General features: G+C 41.1%; 1 protein-coding gene across 5 annotated transcripts in view; it reads left to right on the top strand.

The window, feature by feature from the left end:
- swt1 (SWT1 RNA endoribonuclease homolog) overlaps positions 1-12,778 on the top strand; it is a 155,500-nt gene that overhangs the window by 104,895 nt on the left and 37,827 nt on the right. For 4 of the 5 annotated variants that reach the window (XM_072274004.1, XM_072274002.1, XM_072274003.1 and 1 more), the window contains 3 exons: positions 362-513; positions 3,759-4,000; positions 4,917-5,060. In XM_072274004.1, coding sequence (XP_072130105.1) covers positions 362-513; positions 3,759-4,000; positions 4,917-5,060 — 538 coding nt within the window. Of the gene's footprint in view, positions 1-361; positions 514-992; positions 1,172-3,758; positions 4,001-4,916; positions 5,061-12,778 lie in introns of those variants that run through there. The other variant, XM_072274005.1, reaches the window with a different exon arrangement.

Raw genomic sequence — 12,778 nt, 5'->3', positions numbered from 1 at the left:
GAAGAATAGTTACTATCCTTCAGCCATCAGGCTCTTGAATAAATGAGGATAACTGCACTCATCTATTGAGCTGTTCCCACAACAGTGATCTCACCTTAAAGACTCTTTGTCTTGTTATTTCATGCTCATTATTTATTGCTATTTATTTATATTTCCATTTGTACAGTTTTCATTGTCTTCTAAGGTCTACTTGATCTTTCATTGATCCTGTTTACAATTAATATTCTATAGATGTGCTAAGTATGCCTGCAGTAAACTAAACTCAGGGTTTTATGTGCTAACATATATGTACTCTGATAATAAAATTTACTTTGGATTTTGAACTTTTACTGCCAATGATTTAATTTTTTTTAAAATCTAGATAAGAGACCTAAGTATAACCGCTTCACTGTTACCTGGATGTTGGCAGAGTCCAAAAACATACTGAAAGCCTTCACCTCAATATCAGATTATGGTGGTATACTCCCCCGATCTTTGGCTGTCCTGGATGAATTACTCACAAAGATTTCTGAGGTATCTCACCTAATATTTTGTTAAGGTTGAATGTAAAACTGGCACAGTTGTTACAGGAGGTAAAAGTTTATATTGCTTTGGGAAACTATTGACATGAATCATTAACAGTGCCAAATTTAGTGAAACTTTTGAGGCTACGCCATCAGAAACATAGAAAACCTGCAGCACAATACTGGCCCTTCGGCCCACAATGCTGTGCGGAATATGTACTTTAGAAATTACCTAGGGTTACCCAATAGCTCTCTAATTTTCTGAGCTCCATAAACCATGTCAGTAGGATATTAACTCCAAAGTGCATCTTTGAATACCAGTTAAGTTCCCTGCTTGCCTCTTGTGAAATTGCACTATTGGGAAAAGGGAAGGCAATACGGCTGAAAAGGATTCACCATGTGACAAGGAACAGGCTCAGCAGGTAGCTTGTCTTTTTTGACTTTTTATTGTCAGAGTTGCTTCCATCTATTACCTGCTGCTTTTTTCAGGAATACACTTGTGGATGCAAATTTCAGATGTAATGGTTTTGCATTCATCGAATATGAGTGCACAATGCATTGAACCCTTGAGCAAACCAGCAAGTAATAATTACAGTGTGGTGATGGACCAAGTGATCCCATGAACGAACTGAGCGAGGAAGGGGCAGGGAGGTGCCTCTGAACCAAGTCAGGAGTAAGTAGTGTCTATGTGGACTGGGTTGTCATGAGTTTAGAAAATAATGCACTGGAGCAGCGATTGGTATGTAGTAGGATAAATATCTCAAGAGCATGAGAGAAGACTGACCAGTTGAATGATGGATTAAGATTAGCTGTGTAGACTAGATGGGGGTAGGGTAGAAGAGTGAAAAAGGTATGAGCAGAACAAAGGGAAGGTGCCTGAAATAGATGGGAAAGAAATAGCACTCTTGTTTGATCTTATTTACAATTCTTGATAGATTTTGAGTTCACTGTTGCTTTCTGTCTTTTAACATAAATATTGCCTTGTTAGAAAAGATGTGTGAAAGTCAATTAAGATTATGGAGAGATTTCCAAACAAGAATAAAAGTGTTTAGTGCATGATTTTGGGGAGGTCCAGGGTGATTCAAGGTATTTGGCTGTCCAGAAGAGGCTTGTGTCAGAGGGAAAGGAAGGCTTTGAGGAAGGGGGATTATTGAGCAACAATGCTTGGAATTAAAATTGAGAATATTTCATGGAAAAAAATCTGCATTTTAGTTTGAGCTACTGGAGGATAACGTGCCCGCAATTATTATAAGGATAGAGTCATTGGTTTATTGCATGCCAGGATACTTGAAAAACAATTTTGCATCAATTGAAGTTTTTGGAAACTGAAGGATGGAAGGCCAAAAAGAGAATCGAGCTTATTTGTTTTTTGCTTTTGGTTATCTAGCTCTGGTAAATAATTGTGGATTTAGTTTTGACATTGCAATGATGTCATGCTGTAATAGTAAGAATACAGTTTCAAAACGTTGACCATGGCTGACTTGTAATTCCCTCTTATCTCCCAGTCCAGTCAAGATGGTGCTAAGCAGTGGTCTCCATCAGGATCGTGGCTCAGACTTAATTGTTAATTAAGATCATGAGGATGGTTTTGGGGATAGAGCAGGGAGTTAGGAGGTCAGGTTAGAGTTTAGGAACAATGATGTTGGGAAGATAAAGATCAGGTTAAGGTTTTGGAAAGGAATGTGGAGTTAGCAGTCAGAGCTCCACTCCACGCTCAAAACCTAGCAATGTGGACTGGTGACGAAGGACATCCAAAGTGCAGGCCTCTGCTCCGCACTTTGTGCTCAAAGGCTAGTAACATGGGCAAGTGACAAAGAGCATTTGCGGATGTTGGGCTGTCCCAGGTCAGTGGGTCCTGGGATCAGATCTTGTGTGAACAGGAGGCATGAGGAGGTATAAGGGCTGGTCAGTCGGCATCCCCAGAGTTCGAGCCTTGAGTTCAGGGTCCTGGCAATGACTAGTCTGGGGGTTGACGTCAAAGGTCAATCAGATGTTGAAACCTGATGACCGAAGGCTGGAGGCTGTCCTGGAGTTGGAGAAATGTCTCGGTGTGTTTGGGGGGGGGGAGGGGAGGGAAGGGGCTTGTTTTACTTTTTATTGTCTTGTTGCTACTTATGTTTTGCTGAATGCTTGCATCAGAATGTGTGGTGACACTTGTAGACTGCCCCTCAGCACATCAGTAAGTGTGTTGATTGTTAACACAAACAACATATTTCACTGTATTTTTTGATGTACATATGATAAATGAATCTTGCTCAGTTGTTGGTCTGTACCTCACTGGAAAATGTAATCTAGGCTGACTGTTCAATGAATGGGAGGTAGCTACAGGTCTGAGACCTTTCCAGATCTGTCAAATGTTAATAGAGATCCTATGGCACTATTCAAGGCAGAGACACTTTTTTTCCCCCACTGTTTGATTTAATATTTAATTTCAGTCATTGTTACCAGCAACAAATTTTATAGTTGTTAGTGCTGATTTGTAGGATTTTGCTGTGGCCTAATTGGCAACTAGGTTTCCATTTATTACGAGTGTGGTATCATTAAGATTTGAATTGTAAAACATTCTAAACCTAAGATGTATATTGGGTTGCACATCTGTAGAATTGCTGCCACACAGGTCTAGTGACCAAGGTTCAATCCTGACAACCTGTGGTATTTTTACGGTGTTTGCACATTCTCACTCTAAGTTAGGTGTTCCCAACCTGTCTTATGCCGTGGACCCCTACCATTAACCGAGGAGTCCATGGACCCTAGGCTGGGAATCCCTGCTCTAATACATTGGTTTCCTCCCACGGTACAAAGACGTGTGGGTTAGTTGATCATGTGTAAGCTATTCCTACTGTACCCTTGCATGGTAGACAATGGAGAGAGTTGATGGAGAATGAAATGGTATAGGTATAATGTGTGCAAGGAGAATGAAATGGTATAGGTATAATGTGTGCTTGATGTCAGGGTATTTTCAGTGGGCCAAAAGGCCTGTTTCAGTGCTGATATCTAGTGATCAATGTCTAGACAGAGGGGTCAATATTCTTCCAAAAGTGGGGAAGAGAAAACAGAAACAGAATCAGGTTTATTATCACCAGCATGTGACGTGAAATTTGTCAACTTAGCAGTAGCAGTTCAATGCAATACATAATATAGAAGAAAAAATAAAATAATGATAATAAATAAATTACAGTATACATATATTGAATAGATTAAAAACACATTAATGATTTTATATGTAACCATTTTTCTTCCCTTGTATCTTTTAAGGGTGATATGAAAATTGAACAAAACTCAGAGTGTTTGCAAACATCAAAGAAGTTGTTGGAAATGGCAGACATTTCAGCTCAGTCACCATTACATCCTGATCCAGAGAGACATATAACTCTGCTCCCATTCAGCTGCAACGCCAGTGACCCAGCGTCAGAGATGGAAAACTCTCAAGTTGTGAAAAAAAGTCAACAAACCTGGGCTACCTTTGAGAATGTCTGGAATATAATAACCAAATACAGGTGAAAATATACATTCAGTAGTGATGTATTAGCTAATATTATGTGTATTTTTGATATGGTAAGCCAGTAATTTTGTTCTTTGCACTACGATAATACTGCAATTGTTGACTGAACCAGAGAAAACTAGAAGTTGAGTCCCTAACTTGACTTTGAAGATTGCAAAGACAATGTTATATCATTGTTAAATTTGAGTGTTGTCTTTGCTTGAAATTTATGAAATGATAACCAGGCATTAACATCAACTTACTGACAAGCACAAAGATGGGCTACTAAATTGGAATGCAAGAACCAGCAATCAGTTGAATGAAAAATTCTCAATATCTCTGGCTATCTATCCCATAGGATGATGATGGTTCCTTTCAGTCACTTAGTGGGGTTTGATATGTGCGTCCTGGAGTGGCTGTACAGGGATTCTTACCACTAGAGTTGGATGACCCACCAGCCACGGCAGACTGGCCAGGTTGGTGTGAGCGGGCTTTGTTTGAGCCGCCTTTTCTAGGCCCTTCCCTAATTATAGGGTGAGCAGTGCCTCCCTAAACAGGGCTGCTCAGACGCAGAGGGCGCTGCCTCACCAGATCTCCGCTCCGTAATCCATGAGTGACCACTGTCCCCGGCCGTCTGCATGCAGACTTGTGACTGTGGTTCCCAGCTGGTCAAGCCTACCGCTTCGCCACTTGTCCGTCGCTACAGGACTTGGGTGTGTTGAGGATACCCCACTCTCAGAAAGGAACAGTGTGTGCGTGGATAGATTTTAGGTGAGTAGGGGGTTGTACAGGTCCAGACCCACCCTCTCGACATCCCCTCCCGGATCCAGTCCATTTATAATAAATGAATGCTCTGTGTGCCATTACATTAACAATTTTATGAGTTGTGTGAGAATGCATGAAATTGATTTTTAAAAAATATTTTTCCCTAGTTCGCTTATTTTTGCGACCTTTAACCTTCCTTACAACTCATTTGCTGTTGAAATGGACAGCAAGCTGCCACTTCCCGAGGAAGCATTTCAGAGCCTGCAGAAGTTGGTGCCTGCTGTGAAAGAACTACTGGCAGGAATTCAAAGGTGAGCATCTGACTTGCTTTTAAACCAAAATATATTTTTTAGCGATGAGATTCAAATTTGCAGTATGTTACACGAACGTACAGAAGGCCTAGTAATTATAATAAACACATTGATCCTTTGGCAACTTGATCATTTTGAATAGTAATGTAGAAAATAATAATTTGGGGTGGTAATTTACATTTTTGGAATTATCCTACTTCTGGCCAATAGGACAGACCCAAGTAATTGCCCCAGGTGTATAATGCCAGTGCAGCAGTTATTCTGCAGCAACTGAGGGAGGGCAGCAAATAATAATCAGTAGCTTCTTGTATATTCATTTTGGCAAATAACACAAACATTTTTTGCTCTAAATAAGCATAAATTTTAGATTTGATTTATTGAAAATTCTAGAGGAAGATGGACATTAAATGTGGAAAGGACAGCAAAACGATTAAAAGGTGTTTCTGGAAGAACGTGATCACCAGCACTAGAATGAGTCCAAGGAGTTAACCACAACTGCAGGTTAATTTACAATCTTGGGTTGTATCTCAGGCAGCTGATAGTTGGTGGTCAGTAAAGCTCAATTTAGAGTAAAGTTACATACTTAATGGAAACATGCAAGATAAGTTTAAAACCTCATATCTTGAGCACTAGAGATCAAAAAGTAAGATTTTTTTTGCATATGTTGAGTCCACACTATTTAATGCTGACTTATTTTAATAATTAAATTAAATTATTTTGGCCCTTGATTCAAAGTTTTCGTGAAAACTCTTTGGTCTAAAAATAATCTGAAGATGAAGCAATTTCAGATGATAATAATAATAATAATAAAATCCTCCAATGAATTGATGTGTCTGTTCTGACTTGAAGCTGCGAGACTAAATCACAAATTACATGGATTTCCTTTATAATAATGGAATAGAAGCTTGGGGATTCAAGTCCCAATCCAGATGAGTGATTTATATAGTTTCACCTGATGATGCAGACTAGCACTGAGTGAGGGATGCAGTCAGGCAAGTTTTTGATGAAATGTTTAACCTAGAATCTATCCATACTCCGCTGAGCATAAATGGTTGCAGGTACTATTTGAAGAAAAACAAAGCATTTTTGCCATTGTCAATTAACTTTCAACTGTGAAAGGTTATTAACTTGAAAAATATATTTCTCTGTCCATGGGTGCTGCCTGAGCTATTAAACATTCCCAGCATTTTCATAAAGCACTGGAGGAACTCCTTGGGTCAGGTAACATCTATGGAAGGAAACGATGACTGTCCACATCCCTCCATAGATGCCGACTGACCTGCTGAGTTCTTATAGCACCTTGTGCGCTGCTCCAGATTCCAGCATCTACAATCTCTCATGTCTCCATTCCCAGCATTTTCTCTTTTTAGCTTCAATCTTCCAGGATCTGCATTTCCTTTTATTACTTCTGCTTCATTCCTCAATCTATTTGTTAACACTTGCTAACTTCTACATGTATTGTTTTTCAACAGAGGGTATACTGCTTTGCGACCTGTAGCACTGTCTAAGTACAAGTCTTTTCTTTTCAATATTCAGAAAATTGGCTGATTTGTTCAGCAAGTTTGCAATACATGAACTAAAATGTTGGATGCAGTATTATAATGTTGTAAAGTCATAGAGTAATACAGTGCAGAAATAGGCCCTTCAGTGCTACTGATTCATGCCATCCACAGCTAGTCTCAGTTGTCGGCATTTGGTCCATAAGTCTCCCAAGTGCAGGTTTCCCCCGCTGTCCGAAGGTAGAGCATTCCTATGAAACTGTTCGTAAGCCGGAATGTCATAAAGTGAATAAGCAATTACTATTTATCAATATGGGAAAAATTTTGAGTATTCCCAGACCCAAAAAATAACCTACAAACTCATGCCAAATAATATGTAAAACCTAAAAATAACAGTAACATATAGTAAAAGCAGGAATGATATGATAAATACACAGCCTATAAAGTAGAAGTACTTTTCTGCAGCACTGTCTAGCACAGTAAAAATCTCATGAAAGCGCTCTCAGCAGAAACACTCTCTCCAGTAACCTTTAAGCTATGAAGCTGCCAAATCATACCAAATAACACATAAAAATACACAGCCTATTAAAAGTAGAAATAATGTATGTACAGTGTAGTTTCACTTACCGGAATCGGGAAGACTCCAATAAATTGCAGTTTCGTCACAGCTAAACACTTGCTTATACGAATAACCACCTGACGCAATCGGCAATCGCCTCTGATCTGGGCCGACATTTATGTGCTGGGCGACACCTAATTAATTAGCTTGTTTATTTTGGTGTTTTTCTTAAAGATGTGCTGGGTGCGTTCCGACTACCGCTGCACCACTACATTCTTCGCGGCAATGTATCAGTCCACGGTCCGGAGGTTGGGGACCATTGCTTAAACTATGAAGCTGCCCTCGCCTCAGAAACCAATCAAACCACCCATGACTACCTTTAAATTCCACTTTCGCAACACTTTCATCACCATCGTCCAGTGCTTTCTGTTTCAGCTTATTAAAAAGACTGACTGATTTCTCCTTAAGTATAATTAAACTTAACGGAACGCCACGCTTTTTACACCCATCAATCCACTCAAGCAATAGACTTTCCACTTTATCCATTATTGGATGCCGACTAAGACCACTTTGCTAAGAGCAGAACCAACAGTAACATTGGCAGCTTTCAAAATTCTTTTTTTCATAAATAGTGCAAATGGTGGACGCAGGCAAGTTTAACGCGTGGACAATGTCCTTACTTTGTTCACCACGATCGAAACACTTAATTATGTCTAGTTTTACGCTAAGTGTAACACCCTTACGAGCTCTTTTAGGCTTTTCCGATACCTTAGAACTCATCTTGCTAACAGATGCACAAAATAAATCGAGATAAAGCACATGTTCAAGCAATGCCGGCTAGAATGCAGTTCCGGCGGAGGAACTTGGCTGTTCGGGCGTGCGCTGCCTTTATTTGTAACAGTGAAAACACCTTCTGTTTGTGAAAACAGGTAACTAATGTAGGTCTTTCGTAACAGCGTGGTGTCGTAAAGCGAACGTTCGGAAAACGGGGGCCACCTGTACCAAGTTCCCTCCATCTATCAATCTAGATGACTCTTAAATGTTGCAATTGTATCAGCTTCGACCGCCTTCTTTGGCAGTTCATTCCATACACTCACTATCCTTTGTCTAAAGAAGTTAACTCTCAGGTCCCTTTTAAATCTCTACCCTCTTATCTTGTATCTGTGCCCTCTAGTTTTGCATTCCCCAACTCTTGGGGAGGGGGGAAGAAAAGAATATGATCCTCCACCTTATCGATAGCCCTCATTATTTTATAAACACTTGTGAGGTCACTTTTTAGTTGTCTTCACTGCAAAGAATAAAGATCTAGCGTGGCCAACTTCTCCCTGTATCTTAGGCTCTCTAATCCAGGCACTATCCTCATAAATTTCTTCAGCCTCTCCAGCTTGACAATGTCTTTCCTATCACAAGGTGATAACTCTTACACAATACACAGTCCTCTAAGTATAGTCTCACCAATAATTTATATAACTGGAACATAATATCCCTTCTCTTAAACTCAATAGCTTGACTAATAAAGGTCAGCATTCTAATGGCCAGCTTCACCTCCCAATCTACTTGCATAGCCACTTTCTGCGAACTGTGTAGTTGTACTTCCAAGTCACTCTGTTCCATAACATTTGTCAGTGCCTTGCCTACCCTGGTTTGAATGTCTAAAGTGCATTGCCTCGCACTTACCTAAGCTGCCATTCCTCAGCCCATCTCCCTATTATTGATCAGAATCTCTTTAAAATTCATTGTAACCTGATTCGCTATCAACAAGATCCCCTGATTTAGTGCAATCAACAACCTTGCTAATTTTGCAATGTATATTCACATCCAAATCAGTTACATCATGGCCAAGAATTTACCTGATTTCTGCACATTCCACTCATCAGATTTTCCTTGTTTCTTTTCCACATTCTTGTTTTTGTCTATCATTCATGTGTTCTCTAGACATATCTTTTGCACGATTACTTTCATTACTCAGGAATATTGCCATGACCCCAATTAGTTTTGGCAGTACAGGTTTCCCCCGACATCTGAAGGTAGAGCGTTCCTGTGAAATGATTCGTAAGCCGGAATGTCGTAAAGCAAAGAAGCAATTACCATTAATTTATATGGGAGAAATTTGTGAGCGTTCGCAGACCCAAAAATAACCTACCAAATCATGCCAAATTACACATAAAACCTAAAATAACAGTAACATATAGTAAAAGCAGGAATGATATGATGAGTACACAGCCTATATAAAGTAGAAATACCTTACCACAATCATTGCCGCACTGTTCTTCATAGCGAAAATCTCATGCAAGCGCTGTTGGCAAAAACACAGCGCAAGCGCTGTCCAGTAACCTTTAAGCTATAAAGCTGCCAAATCATACCAAATAACACGTAAAAATACACAGCCGATATAAAGTAGAAATAATGTATGTACAGTGTAGTATCACTTAGCGGAATTGGGACGGCGCCGAGCACACTGATGATGGTGTGTTAGGCTGAGTCATTGGAGGTTGGAATGGTGCAGTGGCCCCCACCCTCCAGGCAGCGAACCGATACCGATCAGCGAAGAATGCAGGGGTACAGTGGTAGCCGGGACGCACCCAGCACATCTTTAAGAAAAAAGCCGAAACAAACAAGCAAATTAATTAGGTGCCGCCTGGCGCATAAATGTCGGCCCAGATCAGAGGTGACGCAATCGGCAATCGTCTCTGTTTCCATCTTCTTCTATGTCTGCCTGCCTCGATGTTGAAGGTTGAGGTTCATCGGCTGATGTGGAAGGCTTGCTTGACTGCTTAACCTCGCGCATTTTTAGATCATACAGTTCTTTGTAAGCACTCAAACCATCCTACAAATATGCCCTAAACCGACGTACCCTTTCAAAATTAAAGTCGTACTTTAGCATTGCAGCGAAAATCTCATGCAGTTGCTTCACGTTCAGTTCCTGGACGACTTCACTTTCGGTCCGTTTGCTACTGCATTCGGTTTTGATTGTTATCCTTGCCTCTTGCAATTGCATCAGCTCTTCATCTATCAGTTCTTGGTCATGAGATGCCAAAACCTCTTCAACATCATCTTCGTCAACTTCCACAAGCCAAACTCACTTTGTCCTTGCTTCGTTCACCATGATCGAAACGCTTAATTATGTCTAGTTTTACACTAAGTGTAACACCCTTACGAGCTCTTTCAGGCTTTTCCGATACCTTAGAACTCATCTTGCTAACGGCTGCTCACAGGCACGTGCTTAAGCAATGCCAGTGAGAATGCAGTTCTGAGTCCGAGGGAGAGTGGCTGCTTGGGGCGCACGCTGCCTTTTTTTCATGCGCTGCTTTTTTTTCGTAACAGTGAAAACACCTGTTAGCGAAAACAGGGAATTATTGTAAGTCTTTCGTAACAGTGACGTTCTGTAAAGCGAACGTTCGAAAAGCGGGGGACACCTGTAATTACCACCTATCCTGCACCCAATATTTCATTCCTTCGCCAATCTTTATTTTCCTAAATGTGCTCCTTGGTTTTATATTTTTTCAGATGTGGTGTTTTATAATTTTGATTATAGGTCATCAACCTGAAAGATTAACCCCGTGTTTTTCCTGGGCATGGAATTCAGCTGGATCTGGGCGTTGCTAGCAATTTTGTCATTCATTACTGTACTGTGATACTAATGTTTTTATTTACATTTTATATTAACTTCAAAAGAAATGCATCACAAGAGTAACCACAATATATGTCAGTTTATAACTAAACAGTCATTCTTCAATAATAGTTCGTTAATTTATATATTACCAAATATTTTAGCTGGGAACCTCATCACATATTCAATTCTGTGTGGGTCTTTAATCTCGCAACAACAGAAATTCTGCAGATGCTGGAAATTCGTCCCCCCATCCCTCCCCACTGATTCCATTTGTCCCCCCCAATCCCTCCCCACTGATTCCATTCATCCCCCTCCATCCCTCCCCACTGATCTCCCTCCTGGCTCTCCGTAACTTCCGCCACCTCCAACGGGATCCCACCACTAAGCACATCTTTCCCTCCCCCCTTCCCCCCCCCCCCCGCTTTCCGTAGGGATCGCTCCCTATGCGACTCCCTTGTCCATTTGTCCCCCCCATCCTTCCCCACTGATCTCCCTCCTGGCACTTATCCTTGTAAGCGGAACAAGTGCTACACATGCCCTTACACTTCCTCCCTTACCACCATTCAGGGCCCCAGACAGTCCTTCCAGGTGAGGCGACACTTCACCTGTGAGTCGGCTAGGGTGATATACTGCGTCCGGTGCTCCCGATGTGGCCTTCTCTATATTGGCGAGACCCGACGCAGGCTGGGAGACCGCTTTGCTGAACACCTACGCTCTGTCTGCCAGAGAAAGCAAGATCTCCCAGTGGCCATACATTTTAATTCCACATCCCATTCCCACTCTGACATGTCTATCCACGGCCTTCTCTACTGTTAAAATGAAGCCACACTCAGGTTGAAGGAACAACACCTTATATTCCGTCTGGGTAGCCTCGAACCTGATGGCATGAACATCGACTTCTCTAACTACAGCTAATGCCCCACCTCCCCCCGTACCGCATCCGTTATTTATTTTTATACACACATTCTTTCTCTCACTCTCCTTTTTCTCCCTCTGTCCCTCTGACTATACCCCTTGCCCATCCTCTGGGTTCCCTCCGCCTTGTCTTTCTCCCTGGGCCTCCTGTCCCATGATCCTCTCATATCCCCTTTGCCAATCATCTGTCCAGCTCTTGGCTCCATCCCTCCCCCTCCTGTCTTCTCCTATCATTTTGGATCTCCCCCTCGCCCTCCCACTTTCAAATCTCTTACTAACTCTTCCTTCAGTTAGTCCTGACGAAGGGTCTCGGCCTGAAGCGTCGACTGTACCTCTTCCTAGAGATGCTGCCTGGCCTGCTGCATTCACCAGCAACTTTGATGTGTGTTGCGGGTCTTTAATCTGATACTTTTTTAAAAGGATTTTTACTTCAGTTTTCATAGTAAGCTTTATAGTGAATTCTTTTATTCATCAATAGAAGTGCACTTGGTAGTAATGCCAGTATTTTGTGTCCACCCACAATCATCCTTTAAAATGAGCTGATGAGCCTTTACCTTGAAGTGCTGCAGTTCTTGAAGTCAGTGTGCTCTCACATTGTTGGTTGGTTTTGAGATGCATGATCTTTGATGGAAAAATAGCAATATTTCCAGGCAAGGATGGTTGTGAGACTTACTGGGTGTCCTGGACTTTATTGAAGGTTAATTTTGAGGGATGCCATCAAAGGACCATTAATGAATGGTTATAATGATACAATTTGTTGTTATTTTACACTAGTGATGAAAGGAATTAATGTTTGAGGAAGAGAATAGGAAATTCATCCAAAAAGTTATTTTGTCATGGATTTTTGAATTTTTTTGTTTGCTATTGGAACAGTGCTCATTAGGCGAGAACCTTGATGGTACAAACCTACCAGATACTGAAAGGCCTTGATAGAGTGAATGTGGAGAGGATGTTTCCATTAGTAGGAAAATGTAGGATCAAAAGGCACAGCCTCAGAATTAAAGGATATCCCTTTAAAACTGATATGAGGAAGAATTTGTTAAGCCAGAGGGTGGTGAATCTGTGGAATTTGTTGCCATTGAGGGCTGTGGAGGCCAAGTCATTTCGGCGTATTTAAGGCAGAAGTTGATAT

This window comes from Mobula birostris, chromosome 12, assembly GCF_030028105.1.
Source record: "Mobula birostris isolate sMobBir1 chromosome 12, sMobBir1.hap1, whole genome shotgun sequence".
NCBI classification, from domain to species: Eukaryota; Metazoa; Chordata; class Chondrichthyes; order Myliobatiformes; family Myliobatidae; genus Mobula; species Mobula birostris.
Note: the sequence above shows the minus strand (reverse complement) of the source record. Positions and strands in the feature narration are given on the sequence as shown.